This window comes from Podarcis tiliguerta (assembly GCF_965153285.1).
Source record: "Podarcis tiliguerta genome assembly, chromosome: 7".
NCBI classification, from domain to species: domain Eukaryota; kingdom Metazoa; phylum Chordata; class Lepidosauria; order Squamata; family Lacertidae; genus Podarcis; species Podarcis tiliguerta.
Genome location: NC_139540.1, coordinates 41,252,423 through 41,272,351, shown reverse-complemented (window position 1 = coordinate 41,272,351; position 19,929 = coordinate 41,252,423). Strand labels below are relative to the sequence as shown.

Below are 19,929 nucleotides of genomic sequence, written 5' to 3'. Positions count from 1 at the left end.
GCTGAATTTCTCTGACACTGTGCACAGTTATTTTAACTCTCATGCTTGTTTTGTAGCTTTTAAAAATACATTTCTCTATTATTATTTTTCAGAGCTGTGCCATCTTTGGGAGTGGACTTCACATAGAGGTAGGAGATTGTTTGAAATTGTAATGAATGGAACAAAAATACCTCCAAAATGAAGCTGCAAAAGGGGGGGATGAATTGAGCTAGGAGGGAATATATGTAGTGCATAAGATGTTGTCTTGAGTGGATGGTGGTGTTTTGGTGGGGAAACAAGAATGTTAAATGCCCAACCACTTCCACAAAATAAATAAACACACTGAAATAACACACAGGAAGCTTTTCAAGCCTTAAGGAAAAGTATTCTTGCATTTATTTACAAAATAAGATATTCCAGGTATTGTGTACGAAAAATAAAATATATACTTTTGAAAATAAATTATTTAGCACCAGATTCAACCAACCCGGCATATTAGAGGAAGCATAACTAGTACAATAGGGCTTTCCTGCCCCCCCACCATGTCTCCCCCAAATCCTCTCTGGAGGGTTATGAGGACCTCCAAAACAGAACATGGGAGGAGAGGGGGTATCATTCCATCTGGAAAGCAGAAATGGAACCATCAGTAGAGTGCAACACAGAATTCCTCCCTTAAATTGCCATTTGTAGGGCTTCACTGAAAATGCAATAACATGTCAGTGAGGTCCATCATTAAATTAAAAGTGTGTTCAGTTGGGGGGGGGGGAACCTGTGCACAATGACCCCATCCCCTCTACTCCTGACTTCGCTGCATTCAGCAGCAAGTTTCCATAGGCAGTTTGTAAGTGTGTTCAAACAAAAATGATTACAAGGCCCCTTCAGACCTTACCACTGAATACTAGAGGGTGGAGAGTACATGGCTGGTGCACTTTGAAAACCATTTCATGGTATTAAAATCCAGGAGAGGCTTTCTTCTGAAAAAAATGTGCATAGGGTTGTGCCATTAGTCTGCGCAGTATGCTAGTTTCATCTGTTTTTTCTAACGAACCCCACATTATTGTTAAATGGAAAAATACAAAAATGCACTTTTAAAATAGCCTTGTTCAGATGTTCATTCAGGATGTTGACATGCACACAGTGTTCCATCTTTTTTATATTTAACAAGATTAATATGCTGCTTAGTCAACAAAAACCTCAAAGTGGTTCATATAGAATAATATAAAATATTCACTAAAAATACTGACAGAAACAAACTTGGAAAAACTAATGGACATAAAATTTATCAAAATATATGCTTTCCTGACAGATTCCTGGAGGTAGAAACAAGCAGCTCCTTCATTCGGATGGTCACATTAGACAGAAGCGGGAATGGATTGTCCCACCTGCCCTCCTCAACGAAGAGAGTGAAAATAAGAACCCAATTGCTAAAGTAAGTCAGAGCCAAATGAACAGAATCCTGAGAGATGTGGGGCAGGCTTGCTATGGAAATGGGTATCTCTTTGACATCATCATATAGCACCTCCTTCCTGGTCTTCTTAGCAAAAACAAATAGTTAATTTCTGTGAGTTGTATCTAATGCTAGTCCTACTCAGAGAAGACCCACTGAAATTAACGTAACTAACTTAGGTTGATTCATTTCAATGGATCTACTCTGGGTAAAACTTGGTTGGCTGTAACCCTATGATTGCTATATGTAAGTCACCTTGTGTGGGCTTTGCTCTAGAAAGCAGCATAGGTAAACAAAGAAATAGGGAACGCAAGTCAATTGATTGCTGATTAAATACTGGATTTTACGTCAAACTGTTCTGTACTGATAGCATTTCAATGGTGACATGAGGTATCACATCCTCCACTAACTTTGTCTTCACTTTAAAGCCTGTTCTTACCCTTACTTCCCAATAAATATCCCTACCCTATGGCCACCATTCCTCCTACTGTCTCTCTGAGCTCCACATTTCTCCCTTCTACCTAAAGTTTTCTCTGACAATTCCCATGTAGTCGCACCTCTTTAGCCATGTTCAGGTGTTTGCCTGATAGTGTGATGGTTGAAAGCAGGAGCATGTGCTGTCCCAACCCGCAACATGATTGTGTATGTCATCCCCCTTACTTTTCCCATGTTGTTTGGGTAGGTCCTCAAGAAGCTTCTAATGCACAAGGTGCACAAGATATTCTACTTATAAAAAAATTATCTTGTTTATTTGTACAGGGGCATTTTAATTTCCCAAAACTCTGAACATTATTTTAATCATGTTCCTTACAGATACGATCTGATCATGAAGGTGAACCCGGGATAGTTATTACTTACACTATTTCAGGCACAGGAGTCACCGAACCACCATATAATTTGTTTGTGATTAATGGAAAAACTGGAGACCTGAACATAACAAGAATAGTTGATCGGGAGCAAACGCCAATGTTCCATGTAAGTGAAGCAATTAGACTTCCTTTTCTTATCAAGCACTCAGATTGATGTCAATTGCCATCATTCAACTTTTACTGTATTGATTTGAATTCACACATATGGATTATTTACTTTTCTGCCAATATTCTTCCAGCTGAAAGGTTATGCAATGGATCAGTACGGTAATCACATGGAAAAACCATTAGACTTGAGAATTAAAGTTAAAGACATAAATGACAACTACCCAAAGTTTTCACAGTCAGTTTTTATGGGCTCTGTTGAAGAATTGTCTGAAGTAGGTAAGTCCTGGAGCTTTATTTAATACTTTCATTCTAACTTGATAGCAATTTTGTTTTCTGTGCATATCCTTGTACTTTTCCCTAACTACCCTATCTCTTGGTCCCTTGTTTATGGTTGAAATCCTGTACTTAGTAGCAGATGTGTCTCTTTCATTGATTTCACACAGATGTGCAGGGTCATGGTATTGCAATAGGTTAGGAACATCACACGCATTTGATCTGAGGTTGGTCTTCAGAGGGGAAGTTGCTGGAAAATGTAGAAGAGATTAATAGTGCAAGGTGCACCTGAAATCCTTTCTTCTGCAAACTATTAAAGATGCAAGAGCCCTGTTCTTTCCCATCCTACCTTGCCCTGGTCACACAGGACGAATGATAAAATAAACCAAAGCTTTCTTTCATTATGTGACGCTGCCTAGAAAATTATGGTAGTTTGAGAAGGGAGAGTGCATTTGCCTTACACTCTGACTGTGCAGGCTTTATTATCTACCCCTAAAGAATGAGAATGTTGAATTGTGCCACTTCCGACTACAGCTAGCAGGTCTCTCTTTGTAATGGCCCCTTGGACAAAAGAGCTTGCTGCATAGTGGGGATAGGGGTGGGCTAGGACATTTTTTCAAGGTCTACTCACGGCAGAGGGGAAAGAGTGCACCTTTCCTACATGCTTACATGCTGTGGTTTGTCTTAAGAAAACCGTGGTCTGCACTCCCAAATAACTGCAACACCCTACATGCAAGCCAGTCCTTAATGGTGCTTTAGAACATGGGGCTCTAAATAGTACAGGGAGTCTGTGTGCTTAGGGCAGGTTCTCTGCTTCAGACCTTTTCCCTCCCAATGCATGGAAAGCACAACAGGGACAGGACAGTGGGAGTGCGGCCAACAAGAATGACTGTGCGGTTGCTTGAGGGAGAACGCCCAAGTAGAACAATGGTGTCGGAGGCAGGATAGCTATGCCAAATGGGTAGGAAGGAAAGACAAGCTGTTACCCACTACCATGGCTAGGGATTTAAATCTGCCTGTTTTGAAAAGCCACAGTAGTATTAGCTCAGCTCCTCAGCTCCTTCGGACAGGATATTGATTTGCATCTATTTCTAACATCTTTATCAGAAGGAAGCTATGGGACAAGGAGCTGAGAACAATGTTGCGGGGTGGGGGAGGAAAATTGGCACTGCCATGAGCACTAGTCAAACCATGGGATAAATATTATTTTATTCAGTCTTGGTATTAACATAGTGTTTATTTTTAAATACAATTTTAGTGCATTCTTTATAATTTATTCCAAGGGAATTTCGTCTATAAAATCTTAAATTATACAAATCCTTAGGACTTAGATGTCTTGGTCTAGAGCAGGAACAGAAAATTTATAGTCCTCCCGATTCTACTAGACTGTACTTCCCATCACCCTTGACCATTAGCCATGCTTGCTGGGGCTGTTGGGAATTGGAGTCCAACAACACCTGGACAGCTATCCCTGGTCCAGTGTATGTTATTCGACCAAGCATCTGTACCTGAGCTAAATCTTTGAGTGCACCATATAAAATTCAGTACAGTATTTGGGGCATTTGGAAACCTTCATTTCAATATAATTTGTCCAATAGGACTTTATAATTAAGTTTAATTTGAATTGTTAGGTGTTCTTGTGATAAAGATAGAAGCAACCGATGCAGATGAGCCAGGCAACCTCAACTCCAAAATTGCTTTCAAGATTATTTCTCAAGAACCTAGCAATCCGCCTGCATTTGAAGTTATCAGATCGACAGGCGAGGTCCGGACTTCACATTTTCAACTCGACAGGGAGGTAAATGCTTTTTCCTGTCCTGGATTCCTCTTCTGTGTTATCCAGTTTTTCATTTATGTGGTAAAAATGCTACTGATGTCGCTTTATAAATTACCTCAGAAGAACATAAACTTTAAGACCGTAATCCTGATCAACTGATTTGCTTGCTTGATTCTGATATTAGGAAATAGTATAAACTGCCCATCTACTCTAAAAATGTTCAAGGCAGCATACAAAAGCGATGGGGGGAGGGTATCAAGCATGTAGGCAAGATAAAGGTAAATGACCCATGGATGCTTAAGTCCAGTCAAAGACAACTATGGGGTGCTGCGCTCATCTCACTTCAGGCCGAGGCAGACAGCTTTCCGGGTCATGTGGCCAGCACGACTAAACCATTTCTGGCGCAACGGGACACTGTGATGAGTGCCAGAGCACACAGAAATGCTGTTCATCAGGCATGTCTACTAATAATAAATAGTCAAAAAAATTAAATTCAGCAAAATGTATCTAAAAGAGTAGTAACAATTATTGTTGATATTGTTATATATAAATGGTGGTATATAAATATTTTTATACATAAACCTCCACTACCTGGCTCTTGGAGGCTCCCAGGTCTTGGGCAGTGATCTCTTTTGGCTCCAAACGATGGTATTTGGCAACTGATGGTAGATACTGATTTATTTTGGTATGCTGTTGCATTCACTTACACATAGCTGCTTGAATATCATGCAGGTGCAAAGTAGCTACTCCTTAATTGTAGAAGCAAGAGACCGAGATGGAGCTGCAATAGGGCTTGGTGAACGGACAACGGTACAGATCAAGGTTTTGGATGTCAATGACAATATCCCTTATCTTGAAAAAAGCATGGTAAGTGAAGTGATCTGACCGGAAGGCTTGCCTGCATTTGTGCTAAATAGCCTTTCCTGCCTTGATAACATGGAAGAGACATTTAAAATCTTGTATGCTTACAGTATGGTGGAAGCGTCCAGGAAAATACAGCTAATGTGGAGATTATGCGACTGAGGGCCTTTGACGACGATGAGCAGTACACTGATAACTGGCTGGCAAACTTCACCATTGTGTCTGGCAATGAAGGAGGTTATTTCCGTATAGAAACAGATTCACATACCAATGAAGGAGTTTTGATTCTGGTTAAGGTTAGTGTTTAGTTTGCAGAGGTTGTGTTTTGAATCATTGGTCCCAATGCAGACATGCAAAATTAACTGCATGAAAAAATGTTGAAAGGGAGGGTGCTAGCTGATGTGGATAAGCTTTCTGCACCTAAAGTAGTCAGGATATACTTCCAAACTGGCTGTAATACCATATGGCTACATATACTCAGTGAGGCCAATCCAGAGGCTTAATACTGCCTTCTAGTCAAGGGAGCTAATGTTTCACAACCCTGTGATAAAGCCTGCTGTGCCAACCATAGATATATTGTCTTTGTTTGCATTCCACCAAGAGGACAAAATCTTACAAATGGAAAATGCAGCCTCCTCTGATCACTATTTAATGCCCAGAGCTTAATGTTTTGTGAAGAAAAGAGGGTGTGTGGGGGACTTCCATGATGCCACTGTGAATACCAAAGAAAAATGCAAATATATTTTATAATGTTCTAAATATCTAGGGACTTTGGCATATATCATTCACTTGTCCGGGAACTGGCCCAAAACCACAGCAGGTATAAACACACACATGGAGCATTGATTGATTGATTGATTGATTGATTGACTGAATTTGTTACGTGTTCTTTAGGGTCCCAGAGCAGGATATGTGCATTCCTTGAAACATCACTTAAAACCATAACTAAGTCATCAGTAGAAATCATAGCCTGTTATAAATAATTCATCTGCCTGGGCAAAGAGGTGCATCTTGATTAACTGACGAAAAGAGGACAGTGCCATATGCAAGTCCAAGGGAAGGGAGTTCTTAGCCAGGAAAAGCCCCTTGGACTTCAGGAGGTGGTGACACTCCAGCAGGGCCTCCCCTGGGGATAATGAAAGTGAAATCTTAATGCTTATTCTCCAGCTTGGAATTCAGAGTGCACCTTTTCTGACTTGTTGCTGGGGGTTTTTTCCATTCTCCCTACAGGAAATTAATTATGAAGAACTGCAGAACATTGACTTGAATATTGTTGTTTCTAACAAAGCAGCGTATCACAAATCAATTATTGCTAAGGGCTTCCAAGCAAAACCAATTCCAGTTAAAATTAAGGTGGAAAATGTGATAGAAGGCCCTGTATTTAAGCCCAACAGAGTTACAATTCAAGCAAACAGAACAATGAAAGTGAACCAGGTTATTGGGCGCTTTGAAGCTTATGATGAAGATACCGGAAAGATAGCACAAAACATTAGGTAAGAGATGCCTTTCTTCTTTTTTACCAAGGCAAATCACTGAAGAGTTGCTTAAATCAAGCTGTTGCTGCAGCATTCAGTTTGAGTGAAGATGGGCCTCAGTCTATGCCTCATTTGTGCCACTGCCTTTTGCTTGCAATATCTGTAGGCCGCAGTCACACACTTAAGAAATAAATAGCAGCACCCACAAGATGCAATGATTTTGTGCATAGCATGGCTCTATTTCTGTTGCACCCGCCCCTGTCATCTTACGAAAGCGGTAGAAAATCTCTAGTCCAGGAGCCAAATGCAGTCCTCCAGGCTCTCTGCCTGGTCCTTTGTACTCTCCCCAGACCACATCCCTCACCAACCCCAATCCATACCTTTCTGGAAGTGTTTTCACTTGGATGGAAGGTGACCTTGAACTCTGATAATGCCTGTTGCCTACCTGGATGGAGACGGGTATGAATGGGTACAGAAACTAGTCTGCTGTATAAAGGTGAATTTTTCATTCATTGTGTTGCGTACTTTTGCCCCTGGTTACATCCCTGTAATGGGCAGGGGGACAGAAGCAAAAGTGGCTGCCAGAAGGTTGCCCAGAAGAGGATGTGGCCCTTCTTCCCCATTTCTGTCTTCTGGCATGATGGGGACCTGATGAGCAAAAGAAATGACATGAATTCACATTCTTCCTGTGCAGACTTAGAATGACATGAAGTTTCCAGGCATCTCCTATAAATGCATGACTTCCATCAGAAATGTATGTCTGTGTTATCTTCTTGTGCTACACTGACATGCATCATAAAATGTATGTTTCTATGATTCTATGAAAATGGTTCTGAGTTGTTGGAGGAAACTGAATGAAGATGCTTCACCATCCACCAAGCCTGTGTAGTAATAATAATAATGATAATATACCCCACCCTTCTGGCTGGGTTTCCCCAGCCACTCTGGGCGGCTTCCAACAAAATATTTAAAATACAATAAAACATCAATCTTTAAAAACTTCGCTAAACACGGCTGCCTTCAGATGTCTTCTAAACATCAAATAGTTGTTTATTTCATTGACATATGATGGGAGGGCGTTCCACAGGGTGGGCGCCACCACCGAGAAGGCCCTCTGCCTGGTTCCCTGTGTGTCTTTGAGCAAAGTGTTTTCTTTATACACCGATTGTTGTGACCATTCTAACATGCATTAAAAATCTGCACAGGTATGTTAAAGGCCAGGACGTTGCGAACTGGTTTACAATAGACTCTAGGACTTCTGAAATCAGACTTAACCGAGTGATTGACTATGACTCATCTTTTCTTGTCAACGGTACTTACACTGCAACAATTTTGGCTATAAGTAAGGGTAAGTGATGCTTCTTCCATTTCTTCCTTAAGAATAATTCAACAGCCTTTTCATTCATACTCCACATCTTAATTTGTTAAAGCCCAAAGCTAGATTTGGAAAGTGGCAGCAACCATCTGACCCGTAAGCTTTGGTGAAGGGTGGTGGCTCAGTGGTGCAGCATCTGCTTTGCGTGCAGAAGGTCCCAGCTTCATTCCATGGTGTCTCCAGGTAGGGCGAAGAGAGGACCTTACCTGAAACCATGGAGAGCCACTGCCAGTCATAGAATCATAGAGTTGGAAGAGACCACAAGGGTCATCGAGTCCAACCCACTGCCAAGCAGGAAACACCATCAGAGCACTCCTGACATATGGTTGCCTCTGCTTAAAGACCTCCAAAGAAGGAGACTCCACCACTCTCCTTGGCAGCAAATTCCATTGTCGAACAGCTCTTACTGTCAGGAAGTTCTTCCTAATGTTTAGGTGGAATCTTCTTTCTTGTAGTTTGGATCCATTGCTCCGTGTCCGCTTCTCTGGAGCAGCAGAAAACAACCTTTCTCCCTCCTCTATGTGACATCCTTTTATATATTTGAACATGGCTATCATATCACCCCTTAACCTCCTCTTCTCCAGGCTAAACATGCCCAGCTCCCTTAGCCGTTCCTCATAAGGCATCGTTTCCAGGCCTTTGACCATTTTGTCATCATAGACAAGGCTGAGCTAGATGGACCACTGGTCTGTCTCTGTATAAAGCAACTTCCCAAGTTTCTGCACAGGGACCAGCAGCTCCAAAAATCTTGGCTACACTTACTAGCCAGACATGAATCATGGTTGCCATCAATTGTCTTGCCTCCCTCAAATCCTCTGACATTCACAGTGGCTTGGGAGACATACAGGCTCTTCCCTCATTTGAGGTGGGATATGGAGAAGGCAAAAATCAGGATTCTTTCTCCATGCTCAGGAGAGACTGGTGTTGCTTTTCACGACTGGGCAGAGAGCCAGGGTCATTTACCTCTGTTGAGTAGATGGTAGGGACTGAGCCTGTTTTTCCCTCAGTAAGTACCTGGAGCATCATTGGCATTTAGGCAAATGTTGTAGTGGTAGAGGCTTTTAATAAAGCCTGATGGATTACATCCTTTAGCATGATGATGTGAACATGATTCCACAAAAATGTCAATGTTCCATCGCTATGTGCTGCTAATCCAAGGCCAGGAGGCAAACTTCACACACATGTATCTGCTTTTCACACTAGAGTCCCTGTAATCTAATACGTATTTTAGAAAGTTTTTTATTCACTAGCACATGGACAACTCTTTAAGATATTGTAAGCAATTTTGCAGGATGGTCCCCAAGATAAAGGAGCAGGTTTCTGTCTATGTTTGGATACAGTTGGATGCCATTTGGGATTAAGATGGCAGAATGGACCTTTCAACATTGCACTGATATTTTTGCTTTTGTAGAATTTCCTAGAAACGCTGGATACAAGGCTGCTAGCCTTGAATAAAGTGTCTGACGGTCCACAGAGCCCAAAGAATTGGAGTAACAGTATGGTAGTCATCTCCAGCAACTCAAATAATTGCCAAGCAAACATTTCCATGGGTTTGAATTGCATCCTATATTCAATTATTGTGTTGTTGAAATGGATTGCAAATCGAACACTGAATTCACATTAAAACCTTTTATACACTCAAAGAAGCAAATGAAATTCTACATTGATAAAACTATGTTTTTGCATTCTTAAGCAGTGAAATACAAATGCTTTACCTTACATATTTTGCAGACCAGCCTCCAAAAACGGCTACAGGTACCATTGTTATTCAGGTACAGAATACTACTGTCTACTGCCCGACCATTGTGACTCCACGTCAAACTGTCTGTACTCATGCAAAGTTTGTTAACGTCTCTGTTACTAATCGAGGAGGTTATCTAAATCGTGGCCCTTTCACTTTCACTATTGTTGATGAGCCTGAAAGAGTGTCAGACAAGTGGAGGATAATCAGAGTGGATGGTAAGTATGAGTCACTGTGACATGGTTTACGGCAGGGGTGAGGGTGTGTAGGAACTAGTTGACTGTACTAGGTAAGATTTGCATTTGTTACCCTACCCATCTTTGCCTCCTGTGTGCCCCCCATGCATTTCCAAAACAGATTTAGGTGGAGGGGGCACGTCCATTATGCAAGGGGAGATCATGAACCGGAAGGACAGCTGTTGTTGATGATGATTATTTATTACTTGCCCCTTAGATCCCAAGACAGGTTGCAGCATTAAAACCAATATTAAAACCAAGCTTAAAATTCACAACCATTGGGTACAAGCCTGTTATTTTAGTTGTGACTCGGCTAATCCTCTCTTGGATAACATGCGCTGGCCAAAGTAGCATTGCTTTGAAGTGTAGCTTCAGAAGTAGGGGCTTAGCTTCACCAGAGGCAGAGAATAAAACATCTGAAGCTGAGTGGCCGAGATTATTTGTCTGAAGATCCTTAGATCCTTGTGGTCAGTTCTCATACTAGGAGAGCATCTCTCCCAAGATTTCTCTCCCACTGAAATAAGCCAGAAATGCTCTGCACTTACTGCTATCTGAAAGTTGAGCGGAAAAGTTTCAGCTATACCTGAAAAAGATGTAAGATACCACCCCTCTCCTCATTTGGGCACTGGTTGTAGAGAAAGAGAAATCCTCTGTGGTCTTTCTGCTTCTTCTCCTTGAGACAGGCTGGGAAGGTACCCCAAAGCCATAGCTGCAAGGAATTGACACACATCTAGGAAAACTGTTCTTCACATTCTGTCTGGTTGACAGACTGGGTACTTGCAGAATTGCTGTAACACCAGGGATGCTCATTTAAAGACTATTTAGCATCCATTGATAATTTTAGCTCTTTAAACATTGTGCTGATGTCTCTGTGTAGACCTGGGGTGTCTACCTGTGGTCCTATAAGAGGACCTATAGCTCCCATTGGTGGAAGTTGTAGACCACCATCTCAAGGGCCACAGGTTCCCATCCCTGGTGCCAAAACTACAATTGCCAAAGGGGGTTTACAACAATTAGGTAATCTAGAAACTGATGTGTTTATCTCCATAATATAACTATTTACTTCAGAACATCAAGTTGGTAACCCTAAAGTCAGTATCTGCTCACAGTTCTGTCATATGTTCAGCTACTTACATTACATTGCTTCTTATTTATTGTTACTGTCTTTCCCTATGAAGGATCTAGAGTACAGCTTATACCAGAGAATCTGAAGCCTGGATCATATGAAGTTCCACTCCTGGTGAAAGATAACCAAGGTCTTAGCTGTCCCGAGTATCAAACTCTAAAACTGGATGTTTGTGAATGTGCAGAAGGTGGTGGTTGCCGAGCAGCAATCGTCGGCTCATCAGTTTTTCTAGGACCTGCAGCAATTGCTCTGATCATTCTGGCGTTGTTGCTGCTGCTGTGTAAGTAACTAGCGTTATTCCAGAAGAATTGGCAGAATGCCATTGTGCACTCTGACACAATGACTCCTCCTTGTGGGGACTTGCAATCTTCATGCAAGCTTTATGGGCGTGAACCAACCAAAGTTAATCCCCTTCTGGTTTTCTCCCATTAGACTCAATAGGACTTAATAGAGAGCTTAATGTTCTGACCTTTTACATATGGTGCGGTAAAGAGTAGAGCAATACATTTAAGGAACTTTGTTAAAATTTTATTTGTCTCTGATACACCTTTCCCACTTCTTTTAAAGCTTTTGATCCTTGTTCTTCCTATCTTTTATGAAAAATTCAACTTCCATATGAGGTGAAATGTTGTTTGGCAGCTTGACCAAAAAACAAGCCACGAGGCCTTCCAAACTAGAAGTACCTAGTTAAAGTCTGGACTAAGAGCACTGTTCATTTAAAATAATAATCAAAATAATGTTCCAAGAAGCAATGAATTCTGCAGAGTATTTTATTTATTAGATTTCTTACCCACCCCTCACTTATAAGGCCCCTGCTCAGGTTACAACATTATAATTGTACTATTAAAAACAAGTAAAACATTTTGTACAATTATTAAAGCAGCTGTTACAATTCCACAGAGCAGTACAGTAAAGGTTGAAGAGGTGGGTCCCACATAAATATTTTAATTGTCAAAGGCCTGGGGAGAGAGGTGTATCTTCAGCATACTGCAAAAGTTACACAATGAAGATGGTAGGAACACCTCTGTGTGAAGGGAGATCCACCATTTAAGGGCTGCCACAGAGGAAGTCCTTTCCCGAGTCAACATTTGCCATACTTCTGAAGATGGTGGAACTACTAAGAGAACCCCCTCTGCTTAACCTAACACCCAAGATGTAGGGATGGAGGTGGTTTTTCAGATATTTGAAGCGCAAGTCATTCAGCTTTTAAACCCCAGGGGTGAGCACCGTGAATTTGGCCTGGAAATAAACTGGCAACCACTGCAGCTGTGGGGATTGATTTACCCATGTTTGCTTATCTAGCAAAATTGTGTTTTTGCTAAATATGCAAGGGACTATGGTGCCTACCCCGCCAATCACCGGAAAGGGTGCTCAGCCCCTCTGCTGGAGTCTTGCAGGCTGCTTGCTTTCCCACATAGCTGCAAGCCTCTCTTCACTGTCTGAAAGCTAGAAAAAAAAACCCTGAAGTTGCCAAAATTTGTACCTAAATCCTGTGTTTTCGTGGTAATGTTGTGGAACATGCACAACTCTGAATGTGTGAGGCCTGCAAGCTGAAGCAAATGGAAGGTGCTTGCTGCTGTTCATGTTTGGTTCTGCAGTGCTCTCACCTCACTGGAATTTTAAAATGTGCTAAGCCATCAGAAAGTATAGATTAGCACAGAATTGGTACACAACCTCTTGTTTGTGGTGCAGTGTTTGCATTACATGGCTCTATTTTAGAGAACATTGTAATATTTCAAGTGTATTTTGTTATATTTAATGGGCTATGAACGGATATTTAGGATTTGCTTCTGCAAGTTCAACCTTTGGTGGTTCGTTGATCTGCCGTGTTCCTTTGCAGTGGTGCCTCTCTTACTGCTGGCGTGTGGCTTTGGTGGATCAGGTGCCTCAAAAGGCTTTGTGGCAATACCCGATAACAGTGAAGAAATGTTGCGAATATGGAACAACGAAGGGGCAGCCCCTGAAGACAAGGTATCTTGTGTTTTGCCCTGATTTTGTATTTGGCATCAAGGAATGTTGATATCCTGCTTAATGCATGTCTGCTAAGACGTAAATCCTGCTGAGTTAAATAGGATGTCCTTCCAAGGACAGGCATGTAGGGCTGCAGCAGAAGAGTCTGCTTTAGACAACAGTGGGCTGAGTTACTTAGAACAATATGGCGCTTACTCTCTTATCAGTTTAAATAGGTATGGGGTAATTCATTTACATGATTAAAAAGTGTGTGTGTAAAAACAGTTGTACAAACATAGGTGGGGTGAGTGTGCAGTTTCTGGGCTTGTAAATAGGCAGGATCTGGCTGAGGCAGTTGTTCTCAGGCTACTTTTTCTGACGCAGCTGTACATTTGGGAAGGAAGTTTGCTAAGAAGTTCTGCTATCCAGCAGATATTCCCATTGACCTGGAAAACTGCCTAACTACAAACTCTGTTGTTCTGAAAGGAGCTTTTTTTTTGGGGGGGACACAAGTAACTGTATATGGGGTGGTGCTCTAGCAAGGGGGAAATTGTCCCCTGCTGGATGAACCATAATCCCCAGATTCTCAGATTTCATTTTTAAATCAGAGATCTCTAGCATCTGTAGAACCTGAAATCTGAGACAGTATGCACTGGGCCACTCCATACTTTACTTCCCCCACCCTGGTAACATTCCTGCAGACACCCATGCAAGTAGCCAAACCTTTCGGGATCTGTTCTTCTCGCGTATTACAAATCTGCTCTTCCTTTTCTCCAAGCAGGAAGCAAATAAACTACCGTATTTTTCGCACCATAGGGCGCACCTAGTTTTGGGAGGCAGAAAACAAGAAAAAAATATTCTGAACCCCAGAAGCCAGAAGAGCAAGAGGGATCTGGCTTCTGGGATACCGTGCCAAGCCTCTTCAGAGCAGCGGGATGAAGGCTCCCCCTGGCCAAAGAGGCTGCGCAGGGCTAAAGCAGAAGCCAGGAGAGACGCGTCGCTGAAGGGGCACTGCGCCTTCTCTCTCTCTGTGCAGCGCCCCTCCTTCACAGGAAAGGCGCTGGGCAGAGAGGGAGAAGGCACAGCGCCCTTCAGCGAAGCTGGAGAAGGAACAGAAGGAGTCCTCGGGCTTCGCTGGACAGGCGTGTCGCTGCGAAGCGGGAGGAGGAACAGAAGGAGTCCCTTCTGTTCCTCCTCCCGCTTCGCATGACAGGCGCGTTGCTCAAGGGGCGCTGCGCTTTCTCTCTCTCTCTCTGCGCAGCGCTTCTCCTTCACAGGAAAGGCGCTGCGCAGAGAGGGAGAAGGCACAGCGCCCTTCAGCGAAGCTGGAGAAGGAACAGAAGGAGACCCTTCTGTTCCTCCTCGGGCTTCGCTGGACAGGCGTGTCGCTGCCAAGCGGGAGGAGGAACAGAAGGAGTCCCTTCTGTTCCTCCTCCGACTTCGCACGACAGGCGCCTCGCTCAAGGGGCGCTGCGCCTTCTCTATCTCTCTGCGCAGAGCCTCTCCTTCACAGGAGAGGCGCTGCGCAGAGAGGGAGAAGGCACAGAGATAAGGGGCTTCGGGATAAGAGGCAGCTCTGTGCAAGCCGGGGGAGCCCTCCCGCGGCTTGCGCACAGCTACCCGAAGCCCCGGCGCGACTGCTCAGCGTGCCCGGGCTTCGAGGTGCAGGCAGCTCTGCGCAAGCCGGGGGAGCCCGGGGGGGGACTCCCCCGGGCTCCCAGGGCTTGCGGATAGCTTCCTGAAGCCTGGAGAGGGAGAGGGGTCAGTGCGCACAGACCCCTCTCGCTCTCCAGGCTTTAGCGAAAGCCTGCATTCGCTCCATAGGACGCACACACATTTCCCCTTCATTTTTGGAGGGGGAAAAGTGCGTCCTATAGAGCGAAAAATGCGGTATATGTTCCTGAATCACATTTGTCTCCTACCTGGATTCACCCAGCCCAGCCTGCTGCATGTTGTTTGATTGTGACTTCAGCCTGCCTCCTTAAATGAATGTAGTTTTACAGTTTTATTTTTCTCTTTGACGTTAGGCTGCCGTCAGCCTAAGCCACATGACTTCTGTGAACAACTCGGCCTCAGGGATGGGAAATGGAAATGCATCGTCAAGCTTAGGCATGGCAGGAGGCGCTGTGGTTTCTGGCTCTTCTGCATTTGGACAGCGTAACACCACAAGCATCGAAAGGCGCTGGGAGGAGGCCCGTACGTCTCATGCACATCATGAAGGCATGGATTTTGGAGGGGGCTCAACCATAGCAGGAGCAAGAGGAGTAGGAGGGGGAGACATGGCAGCACAGAAGATCCTGACAATGGATAGCAGATACATGGAACATGCTGGAGCCGTGAATGAAGAATTCTTAAGGAGCTACTTCACTGAAGTAAGATTTCCACTTTTGTGAGATGCTTCCTCTCTTGGTTGACTTCCCCTTCCCCTGTTTTGTTTAATTCTGGGACCTTTGTATTTTCCACTCCTTAGTTTATTAGGATTGGTTTGGGCATCTCTCACATGCAGTGTTGTGGGTTTCCTGGAAAATGTGAGTATTTCCCTATGCAAATTATCACCATTTCCCTAACATTCTCAGTTTGCATCAGGATTTTTCCCAATGTCCTCAAAAGTGATCTAATATAGCACATTTATTTTACTTGTGTCCATTAAACAAATCTAAACACTTTGAAGACTGCCATGCTTACCTTTAATTTGCCACGGGCATTCATTCATTGTTACTAAGGAATATATGAAAAGGGGGAAATTTCTATAGAAAAATAAAGCACTGGGGGAAAGAAATTCTGCCCTACATCACTGCTCCTGCTGTCTCTGACAGAGTTAAGCCAAAAATGCCACCACTTCTATTACCCAGAAGTGGGATGGCATTGTCATCAATTTCTAAGTAGGGGGAGATTGCATATTTTCCCCTGGGACATGGAGCTGGCAAGCAGCATCATTGCTGTCTTTCTCCCATTACCCTTTCCTTTTCAAAAGTAATGAGAGCTACCACTATGTTGGCAAACTACAATTTTAAAAAGGAGAGTGGGGGTGGGGAAGATAAGATGCAGCCATTCAGCTGTCACTTTTCTCCTGTAAATGCCCATCCCTGAAAATATGAAGAATTTTATGCCTGGCTCTCTCACCTGCAAAATGGGTGGGTTTCTCTTTGTTAAGAACATAGGAAGAGCCTGCTGGATCAGACGCCATCTAATCTAGGATCTTGTTCTTACAGTGGCCAACCAGATACCTATGGGAAGCTTACCAGCAGGGTGCTTGATAGTTTATCTTCCACAAATTTATCTAATCCTCTTTTAAAGCCACCCAAGTTGGTAGCCATCTCTGCCTCTTGTGGGAACAGATTCCAAAGTTTGGCCATGCACAGACTTTGTCTGTCTTGACTCTTTTGATGTCCAGATGCAACAGGGGTCCATGAGTTCTAGGAATGAGAAAGGGGGCTAAACTTTTTACTATACACTTCTGTCATGTTGCCTTTTCACTAAGCTAAAAGGCCCCAAACCACTGCCTTCTGCCTGAAGGAGTTTGCTACACCCAACCAAGCTGACTGCTGTTTTCATTAAAGAGAATTATATCTTCCAAAACACAAGTACTCACAGTTCTTGTTTTTCCACATTTTTAGAAAGCTGATGCTTTTGCCGACGAGGATGAAGGGCACCTCGCAAAAGACTGCCTACTCGTTTACTTTCAGGAGGAAGAAAGAGATTCTCCCCATGGTTCTGTTGGCTGCTGCAGTTTCATTGAGGGCGACTTTGATGAGCATTACCTGGATGACTTGGGAGATAAATTTAAGACTCTGGCTGAGATCTGCATGGGCAAACGCATTGGCATGGAAGCTGGACTACACACCTCTCAAGGCCTGAAAGACCCAACTCCTACTCTTGCAGCAAGTGAATCTGATGTGCAATACTTGCATCAGCAGAATGCAGAGCACACCTATACTTCAGGCTCTGGCAACCAAATACCTGACACCACAAAAGGCTTTGGTTCAGAAATGGTGGCCGAGGAGACAGTAACTGAGACTACCTTTGAATCTACACCTGGCTTGCAGCAAGTTAGACGTATACCCAACCCTCTGGTTAGCAGCAGCAGCAGCAATGTTGTTGTGACAGAAACATCTTATGGGGCAATACCCCCTCCAGTAATCTTTGACCCCCAGTTTAAAGAGAATGTGGTAGTGACAGAGAGAGTGCTTGCTCCAGGTTCTAACATGCAGGATGTGTTAGAAATGCCTTCTGGAGTCTTTCCAGACCTTACAGATTCAAACTACGTTGTTGTAAGGGAAAGGGAGAGGGTCCTTGTACCTAGTTCCGAGCTAAAGGGTTCCTTGAGCATCCCCAATTTAGCAGGAGGACAGAATGTGGTAGTGACCGAGAGGGTGGTTACACCCACCCCTGGCATGTGGGGCACATCAGAGCAAGCCACCTACCCTGAGAGCGATAGACAGGGACAAATCTTGATCGCAGATGCTTTCTTTAACCAAGGCAGCACACAGGAAGCACCTCCCCCTGGTACTACCCTGAGCAAGTCCTCAAGGGTTAAATACAGCACTGTGCAGTACACACGCTCATAGGTGGTATGCTTTCATTCATAAGTTTTTATTTACATTTAACAGTGATAGGGATTAGTGGTTTGTTTTCTCAGGGGCTAAATGAATTCCTTTCCTTTCCTTGCAGTAGTTTCTGTACAAGAAAACTCACACAAAGCCCAGACAAAAGAGAAGCAGAGATTAAGGATGCAGTCCTAAACACACTTTTCTAGGAATTATGCCCCACTGATTACAGTCAGACCTCTGAGTATAAGATTCATAGCATTGCAGTGTAAAAGAACTTGGATTGTAGTAACATAGGCTTGGAGCAACAAGGAACTACTCCAGCTGCATATCCAGAAAGAATGTAGCTAACATCCTGAGCCTCTGTATTCCAGCATACATTGCTAGGACCTAGATGGCAGTCCAACTGATTTAGTTGGTTATCAGCAAACTTTAACTAGCTGTGTGATCCTAAATGCCTTGCTGCAGGATTAAGTTGCTCTTGGATTTGTTTCTTTGTGCGTTTAGCAATGCCCAAATAGCAAAGTATTAACTCAATTAGTCATATTGACTTCGAAGTTAAGTTGTCAAACAGTGCAATCCTAAACGTATTTACTCAAAAGAACACAGAGGGGGTTACTCACTGGTGGATGTGGTTAGAATTGCAGCTTTAAATGTACAATACAACTGAGATGGCTTGTTGCTCGGGCTATTTAATATCAACAGGAAATACGTATGTTCTCTAGAAGGGTAGGTATTTCACTTCCTTTTTAAGTTGCTTTTCAAAATAATGTCCTACATGAAAAAAAAGCAAAGATGAGTGTAAAAAGAGGTAGAGTGAAAACAAGAATGCAGTCTAATTTTCCTTCCTACACTTAGCAGACATTGTGCTCCTTTTGCAACATGTAGGCTAAGCATAGGTTTAGCCTAAGTTGCAGCTGCTGGACAGTACAAAAATTTAACTTAAAACCAGAAGTACATGTGCTCATCTGACATCTCTGAATCAGGATGCTTAAGAGTTCTGATGTAGTCATTCAACTCTACTAGCCACAAGGGCTGTCCCATTCATTTCAGTGGAGGCAGCTGATCCTTTCACATAGTCAGTGATTGGCTTCATCCATTGAAATGAATGGAACCCACGCATGCAGGATGGGTGCTTTTTCAAATGCCACAATCATGCAGTAAGTAATTTTGTGTTTATCTGTATAGTACAGTCAATGTGGTGTAGCAGAGAGAGTATTGGGCTTGGACCAAGGAGGACTGGGTTCACACCCCTTCCCCACTCACCCATAAAACCAACGTAGTGCCTTATATTATATATATATATATATATATATATATATATATATATATATGTATCTTACATTTTCTCAGGCCCTTTGGCTAAAAGCAATAAATAGGATTGGGTGTACTGCCACTGAACTAGGTTGCATACACACCATACATTTTAAAGCACAACACACACCCTCAAAGAATCCTAGTAACTGTAGTTTGTCTCTCACAGAGTTACGATTCCCAGCATTGTTAACAAATAGTTCCTAGGATTCTTGGCAGGGGGAGTGTGCTATAAATGTATGTTGCCCTAGTCCCTTTTTCCTCCGTCTATTATTCTGTACATATCTATTTTATAATTCAAAGAAAAGCAAAAATGAATGGGATGAAAATGTATATAATGGTAAATGTATTTTAATCTTTTTGGACAAGATAAACTTACATTTAAGGAACATTTTATATGACAGAAATACTGCTTATTTTAAGCTTTCCTTTGGTTTTAATCCACAGTTTCATGTGTGGAGAGTTGTATCTAATGAACTGAGATTTAAGACTGCACTGGTAGCTGTCGCAGAGTTTACAGTTAATTCCCATGTACCTTATAGCCTGTTCATTTTCAAGGGTTAATCATGGAATTTGCAGATCTCAAGCTTTACGGTATCTTTTTATTTTAGATAACAAGCTGTGGTTTTGCACTGATCTCTAGTTTGAGGTGTCGATGGATTACATTCTGTATTTTTGTGGAATTTCAAATAAAAGGGAAAAATTATAATTGCACTGCTCAGTTATTTTAACTGGTTAAAAATGCATCCCGTCTAACCACTCAGACAACCGTAACAATTACTGAGGACAGTTCACCAAAGGTTAGTAGTCACTGCTGAGCCCAGTGTTGAAAGTAATGTAATAACATGCAA

General features: G+C 42.8%; 1 protein-coding gene across 1 annotated transcript in view; it reads left to right on the top strand.

Moving 5' to 3' along the window:
* LOC310682042 (uncharacterized protein) overlaps positions 1–19,787 on the top strand; it is a 74,029-nt gene extending 54,242 nt beyond the window's left edge. The window contains exons 18-31 of the mRNA XM_083450287.1: positions 93–128; positions 1,286–1,408; positions 2,240–2,401; positions 2,535–2,679; positions 4,308–4,474; positions 5,186–5,320; positions 5,425–5,610; positions 6,545–6,807; positions 7,995–8,137; positions 9,896–10,123; positions 11,320–11,547; positions 13,108–13,238; positions 15,245–15,589; positions 16,835–19,787. Of these exons, the coding sequence (XP_083306413.1) occupies positions 93–128; positions 1,286–1,408; positions 2,240–2,401; positions 2,535–2,679; positions 4,308–4,474; positions 5,186–5,320; positions 5,425–5,610; positions 6,545–6,807; positions 7,995–8,137; positions 9,896–10,123; positions 11,320–11,547; positions 13,108–13,238; positions 15,245–15,589; positions 16,835–17,785 (3,243 nt within the window). The 3' untranslated portion in view covers positions 17,786–19,787. The remainder of the gene's footprint in view (positions 1–92; positions 129–1,285; positions 1,409–2,239; positions 2,402–2,534; positions 2,680–4,307; positions 4,475–5,185; positions 5,321–5,424; positions 5,611–6,544; positions 6,808–7,994; positions 8,138–9,895; positions 10,124–11,319; positions 11,548–13,107; positions 13,239–15,244; positions 15,590–16,834) is intronic.
* Positions 19,788–19,929: the final 142 nt, after the last annotated feature.